Below are 23,364 nucleotides of genomic sequence, written 5' to 3'. Positions count from 1 at the left end.
CAGCGGTCACTCTTTCAGGGATGAAGATGTTCACATCCAGGACAGAGAGGAACGATGGTTTGAGAGAGGAGTAAAGGAGGCCATCTTTGTGAAAAGAAATCATCCATCATTAAACAGGGGTGGAGGCCTCCGGGTTCAACTGTCCCCCTCTTACAATGCTGTGATTGCTAGTATCACTCAACCCCCTGTGAATAGTAAGCAGCCATCAGTGTGCTAATGATCCATTGTTAGGCTGATGGTCCTTCTTGACCATGTGAGCAGCTGGTTTTGGTTGTCAGCAGCAAACTGGTTGATCCACTCAGAGAAGGTTCTATTTAAGAGACTGAGCTGAATACAGCACCTCAGACTGAGGAAGTCTCTCGGATGAGAGACGAAACGTTTCTACATTTATTTGCTTTGTTTTGTTTTTTGCTTTTTTGTTTTCTTGTTTTTTGAATGTCCAGAGGACCAGATTGAACTTTTTTGGATTTTTCTACCTGGATTATTGAGCATGTATCAGGGTATTAGTTAAGTTTGGTTTTCATCAGATAAGTCTCAGTTTGTTTTCAAAATAAAATATTCTAATATCGTCTTTTGCTTGAAGATCAAAGACTGGTCTGTTCAAACTCAAACATGTTACCACTGATCTGTGGCTGACACCCAGAACTAATTTAAATTTTTTCACAAAACACATTTAAACACACATTGAACTGGGCTGTCCCACCTTGTATGTGTAGTTGAATTTTTCAGGGTAGCAGTCAGCTGGAATCAGGTCTTCATCTCCAAAAACAAAAGATGTTGGATGCACAAAACTGTAAACACAAAGGTTTTGGCAACAAAAACATGAGGACTGCCTTAGTTGCACTGTATGATAAGTAAAATATTATTTTAATTTGAATGTGCTTCATCTGTAAACTATCCAATAATTTTAGTGTTCATATAGTACTCAATGAAAAAAAATTATATCATGTATCAGCACTGAAGCTCTCTGACCCGTGGATGTTGACGTTGACTCCATATTTGAGAGGAAGGACAAGCCTCATGCCATTATTACTGAGATACTCATTCATCTCAAAGTTATCACTGCAAATAGATAAAATAACATTGAATGCATCATCACACAAGTAAACAGGAAATTAAAACATTACAACTGGAATAAAAGCAGGCAAAGTTCGCTATTACCTGCTAGAGTTCATGTGAATGTGGACATCACCAGGTGTGCTGTTCTGGTAAACATCCAGGAGAAAGCTAATATTCATCTGCAAACATTTGTATAAATTAATTTTAAATGGTAAATGGACTGTATTTATATAGCGCCTTTCTATCTTATTTCAAGATACTCATAGTGCTTTACACTCTAATCTGTGTCCTTATTTACCCATTCATACAGCAGTCTACTAGATCTCTACAAAGCTAATTGAACAAATCATTCTAAAGAGACTAATCAGTGCTTTAGATCACATTCATACACTGATGGGACACACATCACAGGCAACAAGGGGTTCAGTGTCTTGCCCAGTGACACTTCAGCATGTGATTGCTGGTGGATTCGATCCCCCAACTCTCGCATTGGAGGACGACTGCTCTAACCACTCAGCAGCCACAGCCGCCCCTTTTAGTAAATGGGATTTTAGATTCATTAGTTACACTCTTAATGTTTACCATGTCAGTGAAGATGTTCATCATCAATGCTGACACACTGAGAACACACAGTGTTAAAACTGCTGCTGTTTTTGAGCAGTTTCACAACATTAACACTGAAAAGGAAATGAGTGTAGGAAACAAATATAGAAACAGAACAAAAAGTCCTAGACCACAGAGTGTGACCCTTTGACTATCAGATGTTGTGAGAATAAGCTGAGGACAAATAAAAACTTTAATAATTTTGTAATACATGCTTACTGTACAGTGATTCATCATTTTTTGGCCTAAAATCAAGTGACTTTTTGTTCTTACCAAACAGCGAGGCCACATTTATACTTTGGAGCACATTCTTTTTACTTAGTTTGTTTTTAGAAGAAATGGTAATTTAGTAACAAAGTTAAGTCAGGTCCTCTGGACAGATTCTTCTTGTTGAAATGTTTCCTCTTTTATACAAGACTTTAAAAGCATAATCCTTATGGGCTGCTTTTCAGTCAGAATTTGAGACACGTTTTGTTTTCTTGACAACAAAACATAAATATTCAATTGAAAACACTTTTATTGTACACTACTCCATAATAAATTGCAGCCTATAAGCCCAGAGAATATAAAAAGCAAACATATGTTAAAAAAACATGTCAGAGACTAGACTGCAAATACTGTGATGATGCAATCAAGATGCTAACTGAATATCTCATTAAGATGTAAACTTCCCAAAAAGTTTCATTTTAAGTATCAAATAAATTCAGATTAATTTGGTTGTGAATTATATACATAAATTAATTAAATAGTAATCTGCGTGAGCTGAAATTAGAACTAGTTTATTTTAGATATGATCTGGTTAGATCAACATTAGTTTATTGATAACAAAACATCGTATGGAGGAGCTATTGTGTGTGTATGGCAGTACACTGCCATATCTTATATTTCTAAAGGTTGTATAGAAAACAGTGTGATTGGCTGAATGGTACCTGGGAGTGGGCTGGAAGGATGAGGCTGTTTATCCTGCAGTCAACACTCACGTATGTAATGTTGACATCCTCTGCAACATCACAACTCACCACATTGTCCTGCTGCTTACACAGAGACACAGGAAGCTTTCTCGTGTTATTCTGCTAAATCACTTGGATTACTGTAGATAAAATTTATGTTGAAATTTCCTTCAAATTATCTTTCAGTTTTGTCTTCATACCTGACTTATACCACATTCAGTGGTGCTTGAATGTTTGTGAAGCCTTTAGAATTTTCTATATTTCTGCATCTGTATGACCTAAAACATCATCAGATTGTCACATCAATGTGAGGAAGACGAAGGAGATGGTTGTGGATTTCAAATGGAACAAACACACCTACCCCCCCAATATAGGAGGATCTGTGGTGGAATTGGTCTCCAGCTACAAATACTTGGGTGTACACCTGAATTACAACCTCAGCTGGGGCAACAACCTGATCAAGAAAGCTCATCAGATACTTTACTTCCTCAGGTGGCTGAGGCAAGCTTGTCTGGGAAGCTCAGTCCTCACCTCCTTCTACAGGTGGAGAGCATCCTGTGCTCCAGCATCAACGTGTGGCATGGAGGCTGCACAGCTGCAGAAAGAAAAGCTTTGCAGAGAGTGGTGAAGGCAGTACAGAAGTCTGTCGGAGTCAGCCTCCCCACCATCACAGATATCTACACCTCCAGATGCAGGAAGAGGGCAACCTGCATCATGAAGGACCTCACTCACCCAGCACACACACTTTTTGCCCCACTCCCCTCAGGAAGGAGGTTGAGAAGCATTAAGTGTAGAACCACTAGACTGAGGAACAACTTCTACCCTGAGGCTGTTAGACTCATGAATCTCTAACTAGAATAATCACTGTAAAAAATCACATCATGTTGCTGCTGATCTGTTTCAATGTTGATGTGTTCATGCATGCACATCCGCTCACACAGTCTCATGTTCATGTTTGTGCTGATGTTCAATGTTTTATGTTATGAGTGCTTAGTGTATATTTAGTTGATGTTTTTCTTAGTTCATATCTTAGATGTTATTACTGTTTTTCTTATACATTTTATTGTTGGATGTAACTGGGACCCTGTGTACATAATTTTGCTCCACCACATGTACCACATGAGGTGCGAATGACAATAAAGAATCTCTGACTCTACTTTCTGTATGAACCTACATTCTGCAGCACTTTGATGTAGTGGATGTAGTTTGGGAATCGCAGTGTCACTCGAGGCAGGAAAGCATCATCTCCAGCGTTCAGAAGGAAGGTTTTCAACAAGATTTGTCCAGAGCCCAGAGCGAAGAACGTCTGCTGACTGAAGATAAACAGTGGAGTTTCAGTCATAAGAAATATGCAGTGAAAATGTGTGAAAACACATCTAAACCCAGTCATGGTGACTTTTGATTCCAGTCAGCTGACTCTTTAGTGAGTTTCTCACAATCCCAACAGAATCCACCAAATTTTGTGTAACTGATTGTTCTCGTTTGATACTCTAAAGGTTCTACCTCTGAAAGTTCACTAAAGCTGCAGAGCAGAACGAGGACAAGAAACACCTACTGCAGTTCCAGGTGACTGAACCAGAGGCCGCTGAGATAAAAGACTCAACAAAAGATAAATGCAAATTCAACTTACACTGGGTGCAACCGTGACGCTCTGCACAGAAGGTACACAACTTGAAATCTAAATGTCTAAGGAGCACACTGAAGGTCCTGGTTGTTTATGGTGGTAAACTACACAAAATAATTTCCACCTCCACTAGAAATGAGGCTGCTTTGTTTTCATCAGTATGCAGAGTGAGCTCGGGGCAAACTGAACTGTAGCCTACTAACCAAACCAACATCATATTTATTTATTTTAAATAATTTTGGTTGAGTAAACAAAAGTTCCATGTGATGCATGGCTGCAATAAATAAAACGTTTCTAACCAATAAAAAACTTTGAATAAAATGGCACAAAATCAGTTGTCACATACAAAAACCAAATACTTTTTATAGGTATTAATATTTTTAAATTCTATCACTTATCACATTTTTCAAAGACAATTTGACCATTCTCAAAAAACAACTTTTGCTACTGTTAATACTTTGCTTGAATGTGCACCAAACAGCATAAACAAGTGACATTAATCTGGTTTCAAAGCCATAATCTGTTGGAAAATCATGCATACTGGTATTTATGTGACTGTTACTTGTGATTTTAAACATTTCTTTAGACTAATTGTAGGAACAGAACTCCTTTACTATCTGCATTTCCATTCTGATAAGACAGCACATCATAGGGACATGAGGGCTGTTTTTTGTTTGTTTTAATGTGTTAAATCAACAGCACATGAGTTCATTATGAGTTTCAGTTCTGCTGAAATAGGATAAAGCAAAAGGCAAATTTTTGGCAAGATTACTCCTGAGTGTGTCAATATGTGTTTTAGGAAGAAAACATCCATATTTTTAATGAAGAATTGAATGGCTCAGTTTGATTTGTACTTAAATCAGATAAAGTGCAGCCACTGCTGCAGTGAGTGTGAGAGATTTTCAGCTAATCCATTAGGATAATATGTTACTCTTAGTTTACTTTAGTCCACTGTGTCTATTTCTTTATACACTGAGCTCTGACTTTGTGTGTTTCTTACTGTGGCAGCACCAGTTGACCTGACAGCTGCATGTCGGTGGAACAGTTCAGCTGAGAGCAGAAACGAGCAAACCAAGTCTGTTGGGAAAATAAAAAGCAAATGTTTTATGGCAACAAGAACAAGGACTGAACACAGCAAACAGAATTCCATCATGGATAATGGTCCAAACAGCTTTCGTGACCCCTGACCTCAGAGCTGCACATGATTAATAATAATATTCTCATAACTAAGTCCATATATGAATTCCTCTTTGTTAACCATTTCTACTCTTTTTTACAAGTTGGGGAGAAACAAAGAGGAAACACAGCAGCAGGATGTTGGGTAATCTGCAGAAGATAAGGCATTTGCAGCTGTAAACACATCTGGATAAGCAGGAGGGGATTGTGCTGTGTAAACTGTCTGCTTTTGTTCTTTTTGAATCAAATCAGTTTAATGATGGACAGATCTGATGATAATAGTATTATTTATTTATAGTCATTGATTGGAGTATAAATGGTGGTAGTAAACATCTTTCATAAATAAAACACTTGTGTGCACATGCTGGTATTGCTTGCAGGTACCTGGTTGGTGATGGTGTTGTGGTGTCCCACACCCCGCTGCAGGATCGGTTTTAATGGAGAGAAGATTTTCGAGGAAGCTTTGTGGCTGTTTGTTTCTCTGAGACGATAAGAAACTTCAAACTGGATCGGAGTATAAACGTCCTTTACATCTTTCTGTTGGAGGGAAAACAAAATATGATACTTTTAATATTTCAGCAGCTAATCCCGTCCCGTCAAATACAAGCAACTATACAAGATCATTACAGAGTTTACCCTTTGATAAGCCACATGTGTTGAACAGGTAAGATGATTTTGCCATGCTTTCACACGCCCTCTTGTGCTATTTAATGTTCCGTTACCGTGGAAGTAGAAACGATGAGGGAAGGAGGGTTTATGGAGAAGGTCAGAGGTTAAATTATATTGAAGTTCTGAAAAAAATAAAAAATAATTATTTATCTGTGACTGGAAGCTGTGCAACACTGTTCATTATTTAAATTATAAAGTTAGAAATGTTATACTTGTGCACAAGTTATACAGTTTGAAACAATCACTTATAAAGAATTGTTTGTGCTACGTGAAAAGGTGGTCTGTGGTTGCATCAGGAAGGGCGTCTGGCATAAAAATAATTGTCAAGTCTTCTTGCTACTTTGCTCGCTATGGCAACCCTTGAAGGAGGGAGCAGGTGAAAGAAAAAAGTAGTTGAGGTGAAAAGAATGTCAGATATGGTGATGTGTCTGAAGGTAGAAGAAGGTCTGATGCTAAATGTCAGTGATTACCCTCCACAGGTTGGATGTGACGTAGAAGAGAAAGATACATTTAGGAAAGATCTGGATGAAGTGATAGAGAGTATTCCCAGAGAGGAGAGAGTGGTGATCAGAGCAGAGCTGAATGGATGTTGGTGAAGGAAACAGAGAATGAGGAAGTGATGGGTAGGTTTGGTGTTAAGCACAAAAACAGGAAGGACAGATGGTGGTGGATTTTTCAAAGAGGCTGAAAATGTCTGTAGTCGTCATCCGTTTCCAAAAGAGAAAGTAATATAGGGCGTCCTAAAGACTGAAGGCAGGAGCATGCATGTAGCAGCTGTTAAAGGCTCTGGGTGGTAAGAAAGAGCTTCCGGATGACTGGACTACTACAGCAACTACAGTAATTAAATTAAAAAAAAATTTGTATTGAACGCTTTTTGAATACAGTAATTAAAGAGTGATAGGAAGGCACTTGGTGTGTCATCTAGACAGAGAAAAGATGGTAAGAACACCTAGTGGTGAAATAGTGAAATGTAGGAAGCTATTCAAAGAAAGGTTAGACAAGACAATGAGAAGGACTTGTATCCACTGTCAGAAAAAAGAGCAGGCTGGAAAGGATGTGCAGCAGGTTAGGCTTGTGAAAGAAATGAATGGCAATGTTTTAACAAGTGAGAAATCTGTGACAGGAAGGTGAAAGGAGTATTTTGAGGAGCTAATGAATGAAGCGTATGAAAGGGTAAGAAGAGTAAAGGTCACAGAAACTGTGGACCTGGAAGTTCGAAAAGCTTTAAATAGGATGAAGCGGGAGGAGGCAGTTCAATCTAATGACATGCCAGTGGAAGTATGGAAATGTCTTGGAGCAGAGAAATATCACTACCAATGCCATTTTGCTTTGAGGATGCTGATGAAGAAGTAAAAAAAGGGGCCAGAAAGAAGTTGTTTTCATTATATATATTATATTCAATATTACTAATTGTATGGGGAAATGGGAGTCTGGTAAAGGTGAAGATGTGAGTCCAGACAGGATGGAGTGGATAGAGAAAAGTTACAGGAGTGATTTGTGACAAAAAGGTGTCAGCAAAGGTCAAAGGAAAAGTTTACAAGACCAACCACAACTATTTATGGTTTGGAGACAGTGACATTGACAAAAAGACAGGAGAAAGAATTGGAAGTGGTAGAGCTGAAGACTTTGAGGTTCTACATAGTAATGACAAGGATGGATAAGCTTAAGAATGAGATCATCAGAGGTACAGCACAGGTTGAACACCTGGGAGATAAAGTTAGCGACGCCATGGTCTGGACATGTCCAGAGGAGGGACAGTGGGTATATTGGTAGAAATATGTTAGAAATGCAGCTGCAGAGGACATACATGTCCATGTCAATAGAGATGACATAGAGGTAGTTGGAGTGGGGACAGAGAATGCAGAGGACAGAGAGAGATGGAGGAGGATGACTTGCTGTGGTGACCCCTGAAAAAAGGAACAACCGAAAGAAAAAGAAGATTCTAATTTTTTGCTTATTTGCAGTTATGGGGAGAAGCAAGTCAGCACCCCCGTTTGTCAATATTTTTATTGCCAAGTTAGCAAACATCAAAACTGCAGGTAGCAATTGAGTGTCAATGGGGTGGAAATAATTCTGCCCCGTGAATCCATTCTGTTGGTTTTAGTTCACTAATATGGCCAATACTAATGTTAGACCTTATTTAATCCTATTTAATGCAGGAATAATGTGTCCAACAGTGGATTTTTTTTTTTTTTTTTCAGTTTAAAAATGTATGTGAGAAACTAAATTATCAGTCAGTTGGTTTGGTTAGTGATTCAAGAAACAAATGTTTCAGTGCTTGGGAATCACTACTAAAAATGACCAATAAATCTGTGGCATCCTGGTATTGCTGAAAATTACACCACGTGCTAATTATCAGATATGTAAGTGCTGTGACGTCTCTCAATACAACATAAAAACACAAGAAAAATACACAAAAGTGCAGCACCAGTATAACAGATAGGACCTTGAGTCAGCCTCTTGTTGGCCTGTTAAATACCTATAGCTCCTTTGAAGTGTCTGGAAGAGACATTGAAGCAGATAGTAACATTGAAGCAGATAGTCTTAGCCCTGTGATCTTTGCACAGTACCACCCGCTGGTCAATCTGCTCAGGCAGAATCAGAGATGCTTTCACCTGAATTACCGGACGGGTCCTACACAGCACATATAGAGAAGTCATTGACTGAGCTTCAGTGAAATATTACAACACAGCTATAAGAAGAAAAACACAACTCTGGCTAAAACATTTTGATCATATTTAACAGGAAACTTCATTGAGTATTTACCTAAGAACTACAGCTGAGTCTGACAGGAATGCACCAACGGCCATATCTGCAGAAACATAATTTATCTCAATTTAAAACAGACCCAAAATAAACAGAAATGTACAAAGTGTCAGATGCTGTGAAAGAATAATTAGTTTACCTTGGTAGCCATTATTATCAATGTCAATACCAGAGTTTAGTGACTGTCCAAACATCCTCAGGTCATGACCCAAAGAAGAACCAGTAATCCTCTGGATAAACACACAGTCACATACCCATTAACATACACACCACAAGAATATCAAGAGGGAAAGTATCAGTAACTAACATTAATGTGTACAAAGTACTTTCTGGTCCTTTCTGCTTACTTTACTCTGCTCCAATGTGTTAAACTGATATTGTTATTATTATTATTATTATTATTATTATTATCATTATTATTATATGAAGGATTGCACCGTGCTTCGAGCGCTCAGACTCAAATGCATTGCGAGCTAAACCGTAAACTGGACGCAATTTCTGAGAATAGCAGGCCACTTGCGACTCCTAGAACTCGCTGGCATGAAGGAATCAACCTTAGAGAGAGCTACAAGCACAGATCAGCAGAATGTCCATAAATCTGGCTGTGTGGATTTGCCATCGCCATTGAGTGTACCAGTAGAAACTATGAATGCAGACATGAAATCAGTAGAGTCGGCCTGCCCCAAAACAATTGTTGTTTATATGAATCTGTCCTCCCCGCTTGACCTTGGATAGACCAACTTATCACAAATGCTCCTGGTGGATATGGAAATCCAGAAGCTCTGCTCTGCCTCTATCTGTGGACCCTTATCAGAGTTGAGCCGGCTGATAGACACTGTTCCATCTTTATCAGGACTATGGAACTTTCTGGTTGTGTTCAAGGACAATCTCACTGCCTTTGCTTCCCTTTGCTCCCCCCCCCCCCCCCGCGCAAAATGTCTTTTGTCTATCTATGTTGCTATGCTGAGGTAGTTTTTTTGCTACCTTACACTGTGCCCTGTGTCAAGGACACAGTGTGATAGATCTTTTTTTATACCTTCTTTCTTTGTATTTTTCTTCACTTTTCATAGCTAAGCGATAAGGGCAGCACTTCACAACAAAGCTGAAACCTCCGTGCACTTCTGTCTGCTCTTGTTGGACAGCTGTACTGAAATGTATTTTTGCTGTGCTTAACTGCAATGACAATAAAGTTTATTCTGATTATTATTATTTTCCTTTACTTTATCGACACCTTAATGACATTTTTTCTTTAATATGTGCTGCTCTTTAGCTGTTTTTATTTTTTTACAAAAATAACCATAAAAACTAGAAAAGCAGTGTAATGAGATACAAATTTAGTCCATTAGTTTAATATTTTGTGTGCTAACTGTTATAAATATATATTTAAATACACATTTAAAAAATAATTGCAATTATTTTAGCTAAAATATTTATTTTACCGCCCCCATGGTTTTCTGACTGTGCTGATGTTCTGCACCTGTGATGGAGTTGGTGAAATGCCCTCCTTCCTGCCGTTGTATATGTAGACAGCTCCTCTGAGGTGGTCTTCCTGTGGAGCGCCAACTGCTATTTCTAAAAACAAACAAAGAAGTAGATTTGACTCTTTTTGTCAAAACACGGTGTGTTTTTGTCCTTAACATCTTGATTTAGAGCTTTTAGTTGAGTTTGAGCTAAGTTGTGTAAAAAACATTTAGCAAAAAATTACTAGTTTTATAAATATTCTTAGGTTTTCTTTTTTCTTTTTTGGATACCTAATTTTAAGAAATATATTTTATAATGAAGCACATTAAAATGAATATTAAAAAAAACACATAAAAATTCAAATAAAGTTTCTGAATACCACAGTCATGTCATCTTGTTTATTTACATACATTTCCTATATACATTAAAGTTGAATAATAAAGATTAATTTAAAAAAAAATAAAGCACTTTGAGCAACATGCTTGTAAATATACCAACATGTTTACATTCATACCTAATAATTTTGCTTTTTTTTGTTTGGCAGGTGTCCTCTTTACCACATTTTCATTGTTATTACCATATTAATCTTAAACAAAAATTAAATTTAAGTTGAGCATAATTGGTTTAAATTCTTACTTTTTTTTTTTTTTTAATTTGCAGAAGAAAACGACTTTAGCCAGCTATTTGAAAAAGTGCTGCTGCTGTTCGGCGTATTGTTTTTATACTACTAGTGCTTAGTGTATTTTTAGTTTAATGTTTTTATTAGTTCATATCTTAGATCTTATTACTGTTTTTCTTTACAATTTACACTTTTGTTGAATGTAACTGGGACCCTGTGTACATAATTTCGTTCCACCACATGTCAGAGTCAGAGAGTCAAAGATTCTTTATTGTCATTTGCACCTCATGTGGTACATGTGGTGGAGCGAAATTATGTACACAGGGTCCCAGTTACATCCAAAAATAAAATGTATAAGAAAAACAGTAATAACATCTAAGATATGAACTAAGAAAAACATCAACTAAATATACACTAAGCATCACATGTACCACATGTAATGCATATGACAAAGAAACTTTGACTTTGACTTATTTTGTGGAGCAGCTGTCAATCAAATGTGATGCCATCAATCATATATTTAGACACAAACTAAAATATATATAGTTAGGATCTACAAAATGTATTACTGTATCATAGAACTGTAAATAAAAATCAGAAACTTGAATTTTCTGCTACAGAAACCAAAGCTGGATTGACAGATCACTCACTGCTCTGATTAAAACAACTGCTGATTGTTAGCAGAATTTTTAACATCGGTTTTGTCACATTTTCTGAAAGGGTGAATTTCTTACTTTTTAATAATTTCTGTAAAAAAAAATCACTGTAACCCGAGATCTTTGGAGAGCTCAGGACTTCATTTTTTAAACAAAGCGAGAGTCTCACACAAACTTAACATATAAAATCATGAATTCATCACCTCAGAGGACATTTCACTTCATTTCTGAGCAAGATTTTGACTGAGCCTTTTGTCTCCAAAGGCCCACACGTGCTTATGTAAACACACATGACCCCACAACATGAGTAATAAACGAACACACGCACGCGCAGCGTTTTATCTCATGGAAGATTACAGGGCATGTTCAGTTACAGAGCAGTAACAGTTTGTCATTACGGTTTAATGAACTTAATAACACACTCCACCCCTCACACACACACCACACATAGATGGGAGTGAGGGGTCTGTTGCATGCATAAGGACGGTGTATTAAAAGTCAGGCTGACGTGTTATTATCAAAATGTGAAAACTGCAACTGGGAGTTGTGGTCCTTGTGTTAATTAAATCAGCAGCAGCGACAGAAGAACTCAGAGTTATCAGTAAAGTTATGGGAGGGTGTCAAAGCAGAAAAAGAGCAGCTGTAGAGCTGCTGCCTCTCAGCAAGAAGGCAGCCAGATCAAATCCCACCAGGGACCTTTCTGGGTGGTTTGCAAATTCTCTCCATGCATGTGTGGGTTTTCTTCAAGTACTCCAGTTTCCTCCAACAAACCAAAAACATGCATGTTAGGCTGACTGGTAACTCTAAATTGTCCCTAGGTGTGAGTGAGAGAGTGAATGGTTATTTGTCTCATTTGTCTCTATGTGTCCCTGGGATGGACTGGAGATCTGTCCGGGGTGTCCCCCACCTCTCCCACAGTGACTGCTGGTTATGGGCTCCAGTGACCCCCATGACCCAGAAAGGAAGAAGCAAGTAAAGATAATTTATGGATGGATAATTATCAGTGGTGAGGTGCCCTGGAGCAAAACCCACAGCTCCTTCACTGAAGCATCTCTGTGGAGACACTAGTAGCAAATGCAAAGTCAAAACTACAGTAATATTTGTTGTACTGACAGTAGTTACTTTAATAATGATTTTTTATAGAATATAGAAATATTTTAATAGTTGCTGTAATAATATATAAGACAGAACCATGCTTATTATCAAAAGAAACATGTAATACTTTCAGTTGTATAATTGTTTATTAGTAATGGAAGTAGTATGAGTATTCTAAGTAGTATTACTGCAGTACTGCAGGAGGATTCGTTACTTAAAAGATTTCAGTAGCAGCAAAAGAAGAATAAAATGTATAATATTATTAGGAATTATCATATTTTTGCTGCAGCTTTATTTATAAATAATCACTTTATACATAATTTTTATTTATAAATGCATACAGTGGTAAAAGCTATATATAGGTCATCCGCTGATGAAGGCAAAAAGGTGATAATGTTTTTGTGTGTGTCTGTGTGGGTTCATTTTGTCCGTTGTGTTAAAATATTTCAAGAATCACTGAATTTAATGAAACCCTCTGAAAAAAATGCTTGGTTTCAGCCCAGTTACAGTTCAAGATGGCCGTCACAGCTATACAACATCAGCAAGCACAAAACTGACCTAAATAATTCAGTTTTCCAGATAAAGATAAAATTCAATATGAAAATAGTTGAGAATTACTCAGAACACATATTGGAGCACCAACATATCTTGCAGGATTTTTCCAGTATCATCATCATCATCATCACTTTATTTAACCAGATAAAACCCACAAGATCAAGATCTCTTTTCTAAAGGTGACCTGGCCAACAGGTCAGCAGCACATTTCATTTAAAAAAAATTAAATCAGCATTGCATGAGACCACACGTAATTTCATAATATAGAGACTGTGTGTGTTTGTTACCTGGATAACCATCATCATCCAAGTCTCCAAGGTCAGCTATGGTCTCTCCAAACCGAGCAGCGTATGAGTCACTGCCTGTCAGTTGAAACTCCGCCTCCTTCAGCTTTGCCTGATAGGGATTTATAAAAATTCAGACAAAAGTGTTCTCAGAAAACTGGCATAAAATAGTTAAATTTAGCTTCTGTAGATAGATTTAAAGAGCATCAGACAGGAGAATCTCACTGTGTCCCACTGATCGGTGTTTAGTCCCACAAAACACTTCCACACTTGTAAAGCCATTTGTTTAAAAGTGTTAATGCTCCTACCTGTCCCTCATTGATGTACACATGCACTCTTCCTTCCTCTCTGGTAGTGCCGGTTGCCATGGGAGCACCAACCAGCAGGTCTGACAGACCATCAGCGTTCAGATCCACCACAGAAACACTGGAGCCAAAATAAGATCCCAGCTGGACAAAGACATAAATGTTAAAAACTAAGCCTCTCTCTGCTTTAACTGAAGGTAGACAATGATAAAAAATAAAATAAAAAAAACTTCTTACTTCTTTTCCAGACACTTCTGAAACAACCTGCAGCTTTTCGTTGACTATTGTGAAAATGAAGACCTGAAAATTGTAGAAACCATCAAAACCATCACTTAACACAGTAAAATCTTAAAATCAGGAGGGTAAAACAAAACAGGGCAGGTGCATTTTAAAACAGCCCAACAAGGTTCAGTCAGGTCCTCTGGACAGTTTATTTTTGTTGTTGAAATGTTTCGTCCTTCATCCAAAGGACTTCATCAGTCCGAGGAGCCACAACAAACTCAGTCCCATAGGTGGCTTCCTGACATTGTGGGCCAACCACCTGATGAAGTCCTTTGGATGAAAGACGAAACATTTCAACAGAAAAAAGAAACCATCCAGAGGACCTGACTAAATTTTGTTGAATTTTCTACTTGGATTATTGAGCATGAACTTTGATGTTTTGAACCACTTTGGCTATAACTACCTCAGAGTAGTTGACGGGGGAGAGGGCAGACTCCAGAAACTACCTTATCACCATAAAACTGGCTGACCCACTATGTGAAGGTCTATTTGATGAACATAGCTGGAGAGGACGCTGGCGTTGTTTTTTCGCCGCTTCTCCGTCTGGATGCTAACATTTTAAAGTATTTTTTTATTTTTCCCTGATTTTATTCACTTTTGTGGTCAGCTTGCGGCTTCGGATGATGTTTTTGTTGTTGTTAGGAAGACTGCTATTTTGTATTCCTGCTACTGTGTGACGCCGTGTCTCCCTCTTCAGCTAGCATGATGCTAAGCTACTCTGCTGGGAAGCTGTTGAGCCTTAATAACTGCAATGTCCATGTGGATCTTTTGGACGTTTCCATCATCAAAAGGCTGGGTCTTTTTCGACGTCCTCCTTATGCCCACAGAAGCTCCCGGAGAAAGCATATTTTTAATCGGACTGGGTCCTCAATACCGGTCATCTGGTCAGCTGAACGTTCCAGCGCATGGTGCTCACGTCATCAGAACACTGCGGCTCTTGGGATTTGTAGTGCTGACGTGACTACAGCAGTTCCTGCATTCTCTCAGGCGCAGGATGGGAAACGTGGAGTGGATTTTAATCTTCTCAAGCCTATTAAAAAATATATGGCTGCGCCTTATCTTAAAATCGAACTCTTCAATGTGCAGTCCTTGACTAATAAAGCATGCCTTATCCAGGAACACATTCTGGATAAGGATTTGGATATTATGTGCCTTACAGAGACTTGGCATCAGCCAAACATTTTCTCTGCTCTCAATGAGGCATGTCCTGCTGGATATAAATATCTCCAGAGAGCATGGAGTACTGGTCGTGGCGGTGGTCTAGCCATCATTTTTAAAGATCATTTGGACCTTTCTCCTGTGACTCTGTCTGAGTTGTCCTCCTTTGAGTGTTTGGCTTTCTCCTCCAAACCACCAAACTCAATGAAAGTGCTCCTCATTTATAGGCCCCCTAAATCTCATTATTCCTTTTTTGCTGAGATATCAGAGACTCTGTCAATGTTCTGTTCCACAGCCACTAACATAGTCATACTCGGGGATCTCAACATTCATGTTGATACACCTACAAATCATCTAGCTGCTGAATTCCTTCAACTTTTGGACTGTATGGACTTAGAACAACATGTCAAGCTTCCAACACATTCTCGTGGTCACACCTTAGACTTAGTCATCACAAACTCTCTAACTGTGCATCATCTCTCTGCATATGACATGGGTGTATCCGATCACAAAGTCATCTATACGGAGCTTCCTTTCCTGCACAATACCATTAAACCAAAGCGACAGATTTCTTTTAGAAATCTGAAAAACATTAACTCTGAACTTCTAGCAGCTGATCTTAAGGTCCTCATTCCTGGCTCCCTTCCAGCTTCCCTCAGTGCAGTGGACTTCTACAACACCAGCCTCTCCAGTATCTTAGACCACCATGCTCCTGTCAGGGAGAGGACAGTTGCCTTTTCACGCTCAGCTCCCTGGTTTACCTCAGAGCTGAGGAAAATGAAGGCAGCTGGTCAAGTGCTAGAGAGACGTTTCTTGGCTTCTGGTCTGCTAGTTCACAAGCTAGCTTATATGGAGCATTGTAAGATGTATGCTAGGTCCCTCAAAGATGCTCAATCTTTATTTTACTCATCTATAATCTCTAATAACCCTGGTAACTACAAAATACTTTTTTCAACCATCACTCACCTCCTTCAACCACGAACAACATCACTCAATGACCCCACTAATGATCTTTGTAACAACTTTATCTCCTTTTTCCAAAACAAGATCCAAAAAATCTGATCAGCCATCACCATTTCACCCCCTGCCCTCTCTCCAGCTGCAAATGTACAGCCTGGGAACCCTCCCCCCTTCTGTTCTTTCCCAGAGGTCTGTGTGAAGGAGGTTGAAGTCACTGTCATGGCTATGAAACCCTCCACATGTGCTCTTGATCCCTCCCCAACAGCCCTAGTCAAGGCTAATATTGCCTTTCTCAGTCCTCTTATCACCACCATAGTTAATCAATCCCTTCAATATGATCATATTCCCCCTGCCCTGAAATCAGCCATAATTAAACCACTTCTCAAAAAACCTACCCTTGATCCTCATGACTTGGCAAACTACAGACCCATTTCCAACCTTCCCTTCATCGCTAAAGTTTTGGAGACATTAGTCTCTGTTCATCTACAAGAACATCTACATGACAATAGGATACTGGACAAATTTCAATCAGGTTTCCATACTGCTCATAGCACTGAAACAGCTCTGATCTGGGTCACAAATGACCTGTTGATCAATGCTGATCGTGGTTCCTCTTCTCTCCTTATTCTTCTCGATCTTTCGGCTGCCTTTGACACGGTGGATCATTACATCCTACTCCACCGTTCACAGCATTTTGCAGGGCTCACTGGCACTGCCCTGGAGTGGTTCTGATCATACCTGACGGACAGAACAGAGTTTGTCTCCATTGGGCGTGCCAAGTCATTGAGCCATCTTGTTTCTTGTGGTGTGCCCCAGGGATCAGTCCTGGGACCCCTTCTTTTCAACTTGTACATGGTACCACTTGGGTGTATTATCAGCAGCTACGGGGTCTCATTCCATTGCTATGCTGATGATGCTCAGCTGTATCTTAAGCTGGGTAACAATGTGTCTGAGACCCCATCTACATCATCTTCTGCTTCTCCATTTTCTCCACTTTCTTCTCTTTCCACACTCACAGCGTGTCTGGAGGAGATAAAGGCATGGATGCAGCAAAATTTCCTTCACCATAACAGTTCAAAAACGGAAGCAATTCAAATTGGTACTTCACACCAAATTCAACAACAAAAAGTCCTCAGTATCTCTTTCTCTGGCCAGAACATCTCTCTTTCCAATACAGTTACCAATCTTGGTGTTATTTTTGATTCACAACTCACCTTTGAAAGCCATATAAAGCATATATGTAAAACTTCTTTTTTTCATCTTCGAAATATTGCAAAGCTTCGGTCTACACTGTTCTTCACCAATGCAAAAAAGCTTGTCCATGCCTTTGTCTCTTCCAGACTGGACTACTGCAATGCACTCCTCGTTGGGATTCCTGGCAAGAACATACAGAAACGACAGAATGTCCAGAACAGCGCTGCCAGGGTCCTGATGAGATTGCGTAAGCATGAGCACATCACCCCTGTACTCCGTTCACTTCACTGGCTTCCTGTTTCTGCCCGGATCAATTACAAAATTTATCTGCTCACCTTCCAATGTTTGTACGGTAATGCACCATCTTATTTAAAAGAACTTCTCTGTGGAACGCCCTGCCTTCATATCTGAGGGCTCCACAGACCGTGACATGTTTTAAAAAGGGTCTTAAAACCTTGTTTCACCCAGTTTTTTAATTGATTGCACTGTACTTTTTTTAAAAATTCACCCATAGTTCTTATTTGAGTATTTTATCTGCATTTTGTGCATTTTAAGTTTTTTTTTTTAATGTGTTCATTCTGATGCGTTATCCTCCTGGTTGTTTTGCTCTCGGTTGCTTTTATGGTTGCTTTTATCCTGCTGCTATCTGATGTTCACTCTTTGTAGCACTTTGAGATTCACTGTGAATGTAAAGTGCATTATAAATAAAAGTTATTATTATTATTATTATTATTTATAAGACTGAGTTTGTTGTGGCTCCTCAGACTGATGAAGTCCTTTGGATGAAAGACGAAACATTTCAACAAAAAGAAACCATCCAGAGGACCTGACTTAACTTTGTTGGATTTTTTACCTGAATTATTGAACATGAACTTTGACATTTAAAGAAAAGTTTCCATCCAAGATACAAAGGCTGTCACACAGTGACATGCCAGTGTATGAAAGACTGGAAAACACACTGGTGTAAGTCACATAAGTTAGGTGTAGGTTTTAAATAAGTTACAAGTCAGTTATAAGCTGATAAATGAGACATAAATTACAGGATGTGGCTGGTTAAGTTATACACAAGTTCACACAAGTTACAGTTAAGTTACTCATAAGTTGACACATTGGAAATCAGCTGGGCTGTTGGGTACAGGTAAGTTTCTTCTAACGTATGAGCAACTTACTTCTAACACATCTGTAACTTAGATCTGACATTTCTACAACATATTGTAACATCTGTGTAGCTTCCAAAGTGGAGGGGGAGGTAAGTGTGCAGGAGGTGTGTGTGTGTGTGTGTGGGAGAGACAGGAGGAGCACGACGTTGTGAAGAGCGGGTGAGCAGCAGTGGTAATTAGCTTGGTTAACACAGAGTCCAGCATGAGTTGTGGCTGTGACAGCAGCTCGTGCTCTCTGGGTTTTTGCTGTTTCATTAATAAAAGCTCTGAGAGTGCACAGCAGGCTCTGGCTCACGTTCTTTGCAAGCTGAGGAGCATTACAGTGTGCAGATATATTCAATGTATAGCTGATGATTCTAGAAATTACTGAATGCGCTTATAATTTACAGCTGGCACATTTTCCAGTGTTTTATGTAAAGCTATATAGGGTACAAATGATGAGCAAGTCATCGCTCCTGTTGGATCCATGAGGCGCAGAGGTCCACAGCTGTCAACACAGAGATGGAAGATCCTGCTGCAGCTTCCCTGATCACAGATTTGTTTGATTTCTTCTGAGTCATGTTGATCAATGCAAAATTCCTGACTGGAAATGTGGAAAGCAGAGAGCTACCCTTTTTATATCTGATGTCCCATGATCGTCGCAATACGCTCCAACATGCTGTACATAAGTTTGGCATAAATTATACTAACATTGTGCAGAAACTCTGTATTTGTTCAAAACGTTGTCATTCACTTGTTTGAGTTATGTATATACCAGGGACAAGCTATGGATGAGTTACTCATGTTAAACATAGGTTACATATATTTGTTCAACTTGTTAGCATTAGTGTGTATACGGCCAAAAGATGTTTCCAGTTGATTTCTTTATTCCATCTTCAGCATGGTGGACAAAATTTTTGTACGTCAACATGTTATAAAAACATTATAGTGAGACAGGGCCTTTAATTATCTGGTCCTACCTTGCCTCTTTGGTTGTACTGTGGAGCTCCCCCTACCACCTCTACAGAAGAAGGATTCAGAAAGTGACCAGCTCCAACAGAGTAACCTAAAACATGAGAATGTTTTAGGTTATTAGGTTATGAGGTCATAAGAATGTAGAACATGAGAATGAGTAAATTAAATCAGTAATTATCAAATTTTTTTCACCTTCAATAAGCAGTTCAGCTAGTCGTTACTTTAGTAATCTAAACATACACCAACAACAAATATTACTATAAAACAAGTTGTGACTGTTAAAACATACAACGTTTGCAGTTTAATAAAAAAATAAAGGTGCAGCTGTGTAATTAATGTTTTGAAAGGAAGGAAACGTGCACGGTGCACCATTAAAGCTATAACTTCCACTGCTGCTGCACCCCCACACCTCCAACCCACAAGCTTCTTCTGTTAGAGCTTCCTGTTTAGTGAGAAGTTGCTTTCATCACTTCCCACAGTTTGGCAAGTTGAGCTCCATAATGTGGTCAAAACTTGCATAACAAACCTTCAGCATAAATGGATAATTTCTTGTATTTATTTTTTGTTCCAAAGTCCACTCTGCACCCATAAATACTGGTCTATTACGTGTGAAGCATTATTTAAATAATGTAGCATTGTTTCACCTGGGTAAAAAGTTGTTTTTGTTGGGTAGCAACATGTTTCCTGCACTGTTAAACAAGTCTTTGTCAACATTCAAACTGACTAACGCTCAACTGAAGCACTTTATAGGAAAAAACATATACTGTACAACAGAAGAAGAGTCTATTCTGACAAATCTTGGAGACAGTAGAGTGCCTTACCGAGAAACGAGTAAACAAAAAAACTCCATTACAGTACAGACTTGTTTGCACTACTGCTTTTTAAATTGTCTTCATGAAGGAACTAAACAGCAGCTGTTTAGTGTACCTCTCATGTTTAATAAAGTTTAACCGGAGGTGATCATAACTTGAGGTATTATTTCAGATATACAGTGGTTCTGTTTGAAGTATCATTTTTCTTAAAGTTGATAGGGTTTGTGTGTTACCATTTGCAAATGTTTTTCGATTTATGAAATTCAAGCCACAGCTTTTGAATGTGTTCAAACTTTGTTTTATTCAGTTGCTCTGTTCCTACCTGACATTAGTATCATTTGTGGCTGTGCATGTGCTTTACAAACAATAAGATGAATTCAGACAAAATATCACAACTTTTGTTTGACTTGGTTTGAGCATAAATGCAGGAAGTTTGTAATTGCCCTTGATAGGGGCTCCTAAGGAAGATTGGTCCTAGGTGACAGGCCACACAAAAAGTGAGTCAAAACACTTGTATGGACAAAAAGAACAAGGAACTTTGGATCCCTTGCCAGAAGTGTGTTACCGGGGCCCCACTCTGGAGCCAGGGCTAGGGGAGGTGCTCGTCGGCAAGTGTCTGGTCACCAGGTCTCTACACATGGGGCCTGGTCAGGCTCAGCCTGAATGAGCAACATGGGTTTGCCTTGCTGTGGGCCCACCACCTGCAAGAAGGGCCATATGAGTCAGGTGTATGATGCCATGGGCACCTCTCTGGTGGGAAAGGAGCCTGAGCTTGTGCGTGAAGTTGAGAGGTACCAACTAGATATGGTTGGGCTCACCTCAATGCACAGCATGGGCTCCAGAACCAGTCTCTTTTAGAGGGGCTGGACCTTATTCCACTCTGGAGTTGCCCATGGTGAGAGGCACTGAGCTGGTGTGTGTCTACTCTTAGACATGGACTTGCTGTCTGTGTGTTGAAGTTTCCCCGGTAGATGTTTGAGTTGATAGATGGTAGATGTTGACAAACCCTCACTACGCTTTAATTCTGTTCGGGGACTTCAATGCTCACGTGGGTAATGACAGTGTGACCTGGAGGGGCATGACTGGGAGGAACGGCCTTTCTGATCTGAACTCGAGCTGTGTTCTCTTGTTGGACTTCAGTGCTAGTCATGGTTCGAGCATCACAAACACTATGTTTGAGCATAATGGTGTCCATAAGTGCACTTGGCACCAGTACACCCTAGGCCATAGGTCGATGATTGACTTTGTAGTCGTGTCATCTGATTTGTGGCCGTTTGTTTTGGACACTCAAGAGAAGATTGGAGCTAAGCTGTCAATTGATCACCACCTGGTAGTGAGTTGGATCAGATGGGGGAGAAGACAGACCCAGTAGACCCAAATGTGTAGTGAGGGTTTGTTGGGAAAGCCTGGCAGAAGAACCTGTCACAAATATCTTTAACTCACACCTCGGGGAGAACTTTAACTGCATCCCAGCTGAGGTGGAAGACACTGATCCTGAGTGGGCCATGTTGCATTCTAAGTTCAAGGTTCAAGGTTCTTTATTGTCATTTACATCACATGTGGTACATGAGGTGGAACAAAATTATGACTCAAATGTAGAGGCAACTGCCTTGAGCTGCGGCTGCAAGGCTGTCTGTGCTTCTCACAGTAGCCATCCTCAAACTCGGTGGTGGACACCCCAGGTTGGGCAGGCTACCAAGCTGAAAAAGGAGTCCTATCAGGCCTTGTTGACAGGTAGGCCTCTTGAGGCAGCTGAGGAGTACTGGAGGGTTATATTCCAGTTATATGGGCATCACTCTCCTTAGCATCCTTGGTAAGTTCTATTCAGGAGTACTGGAGAAGAGAGTCTGATCAATGGTCGAACCTCAGATCCAGGAGGAACAATGCGGGTTCCATCCTGGCTGTGCAACACAGGCCAACTCTACTTTCATTATGGTCCTTGAGGGGTCATGGGCATTAGCCCTTAAAGTCCACATGTGTTTTGGAGACTTGGAGAAGGTGTTTGACCATGTTCCTCGAGGTACACTGTGAGGGGTTCCTCCCTCACCTTGGCCACAAACTCTCGGTAGTGACCGAAAGAATGAGATTGCAGATACAGATGGTTGAAATGAGTTTTCTCTGCAGGGTAGCTACACTATGGCGGAAACTCTCTCTTAGAGATACTGTAGGTGAGAATTTCAGTTATCCGGGAGAGATTCAGTGTAGAACTGCTGCTTCTTCACATTGAAAGGAGCCAACTGAAGTGGTTCAGGCATCTGGTAAGGTTGCTCCCTGGCATGTTTCAGGCATGTCTGACTGGAAGAGGACCCCAGGGAAGACCCAGGACACGCTGGACAGACTATTTTTCTCAGTTGGCCTGTGAATGCCTTGGAATCCTCCCAGAAAAGCAGAAAGCTGTGGAAAGAGCAATATGGGCTTCAGAATCAGAATCAGAATAAACTTTGCATTGCACCGCGATACAACGAGAATATGTACGTACAGTCGTCCGAAGATGGGCGGAGTGCACGAAGCTGCGGCTATAAATAATTAGCGCGGCCTTCTTATTCTTATTCAGAATAATATTTTGCTTAGATAAGAAAAGGAAAGAAAACATGAGGAGAGACAGTATAAAAAAAAGATCTCTCACACCGTGTCCTAGACAGGGCACAATTCGAGGCATAAAAAAAAAATCTACCATAGCAAAGCAACATAAACAGACGTTATAGATGAACATATAGACGATGAAAACATTGAATTTTTAAGGGAAAGTCGTAGCATAGTCCTGTAGTATGACATATGCTGGATATATTCATACATTTCACGGGTTCTTCATTTTTCTGACTGTGTACATGTCGTGCATTGAATTTAACAGAAATGTAACGAGAGACGTTATTTATCTTTGACCCATCAAAATGAATGCGGTCATTTATTTACAGAATCAAAGTTTAACATCAAACATTTACATTAATTTGGCAAAATATGAAAACAATAACATGGCTAGTTTCACAGGAAGTGAGAACAATACGGCGATTGTTGTCACTTT

General features: G+C 39.5%; 1 protein-coding gene across 1 annotated transcript in view; it reads right to left on the bottom strand.

Moving 5' to 3' along the window:
• itga4 (integrin alpha 4) overlaps positions 1-23,364 on the bottom strand; it is a gene marked incomplete at its 5' end in the record, with an annotated part of 44,003 nt that overhangs the window by 797 nt on the left and 19,842 nt on the right. Inside the window, 16 exons of the mRNA XM_037686693.1 lie at positions 704-791; positions 973-1,062; positions 1,162-1,238; positions 2,592-2,693; positions 3,787-3,925; positions 5,237-5,313; positions 5,797-5,949; positions 6,049-6,203; positions 8,561-8,715; positions 8,848-8,893; positions 8,987-9,077; positions 10,325-10,419; positions 13,521-13,629; positions 13,826-13,966; positions 14,060-14,122; positions 19,536-19,621. Of these exons, the coding sequence (XP_037542621.1) occupies positions 704-791; positions 973-1,062; positions 1,162-1,238; positions 2,592-2,693; positions 3,787-3,925; positions 5,237-5,313; positions 5,797-5,949; positions 6,049-6,203; positions 8,561-8,715; positions 8,848-8,893; positions 8,987-9,077; positions 10,325-10,419; positions 13,521-13,629; positions 13,826-13,966; positions 14,060-14,122; positions 19,536-19,621 (1,667 nt within the window). The remainder of the gene's footprint in view (positions 1-703; positions 792-972; positions 1,063-1,161; positions 1,239-2,591; positions 2,694-3,786; positions 3,926-5,236; positions 5,314-5,796; positions 5,950-6,048; positions 6,204-8,560; positions 8,716-8,847; positions 8,894-8,986; positions 9,078-10,324; positions 10,420-13,520; positions 13,630-13,825; positions 13,967-14,059; positions 14,123-19,535; positions 19,622-23,364) is intronic.

This window comes from Nematolebias whitei, chromosome 13 (assembly GCF_014905685.2).
Source record: "Nematolebias whitei isolate Nwh7 chromosome 13, NemWhi1, whole genome shotgun sequence".
Classification (NCBI taxonomy): domain Eukaryota; kingdom Metazoa; phylum Chordata; class Actinopteri; order Cyprinodontiformes; family Rivulidae; genus Nematolebias; species Nematolebias whitei.
The sequence above is the reverse complement of the archived record's forward strand: the minus strand, read 5'-3'. Positions and strand labels throughout refer to the sequence as shown.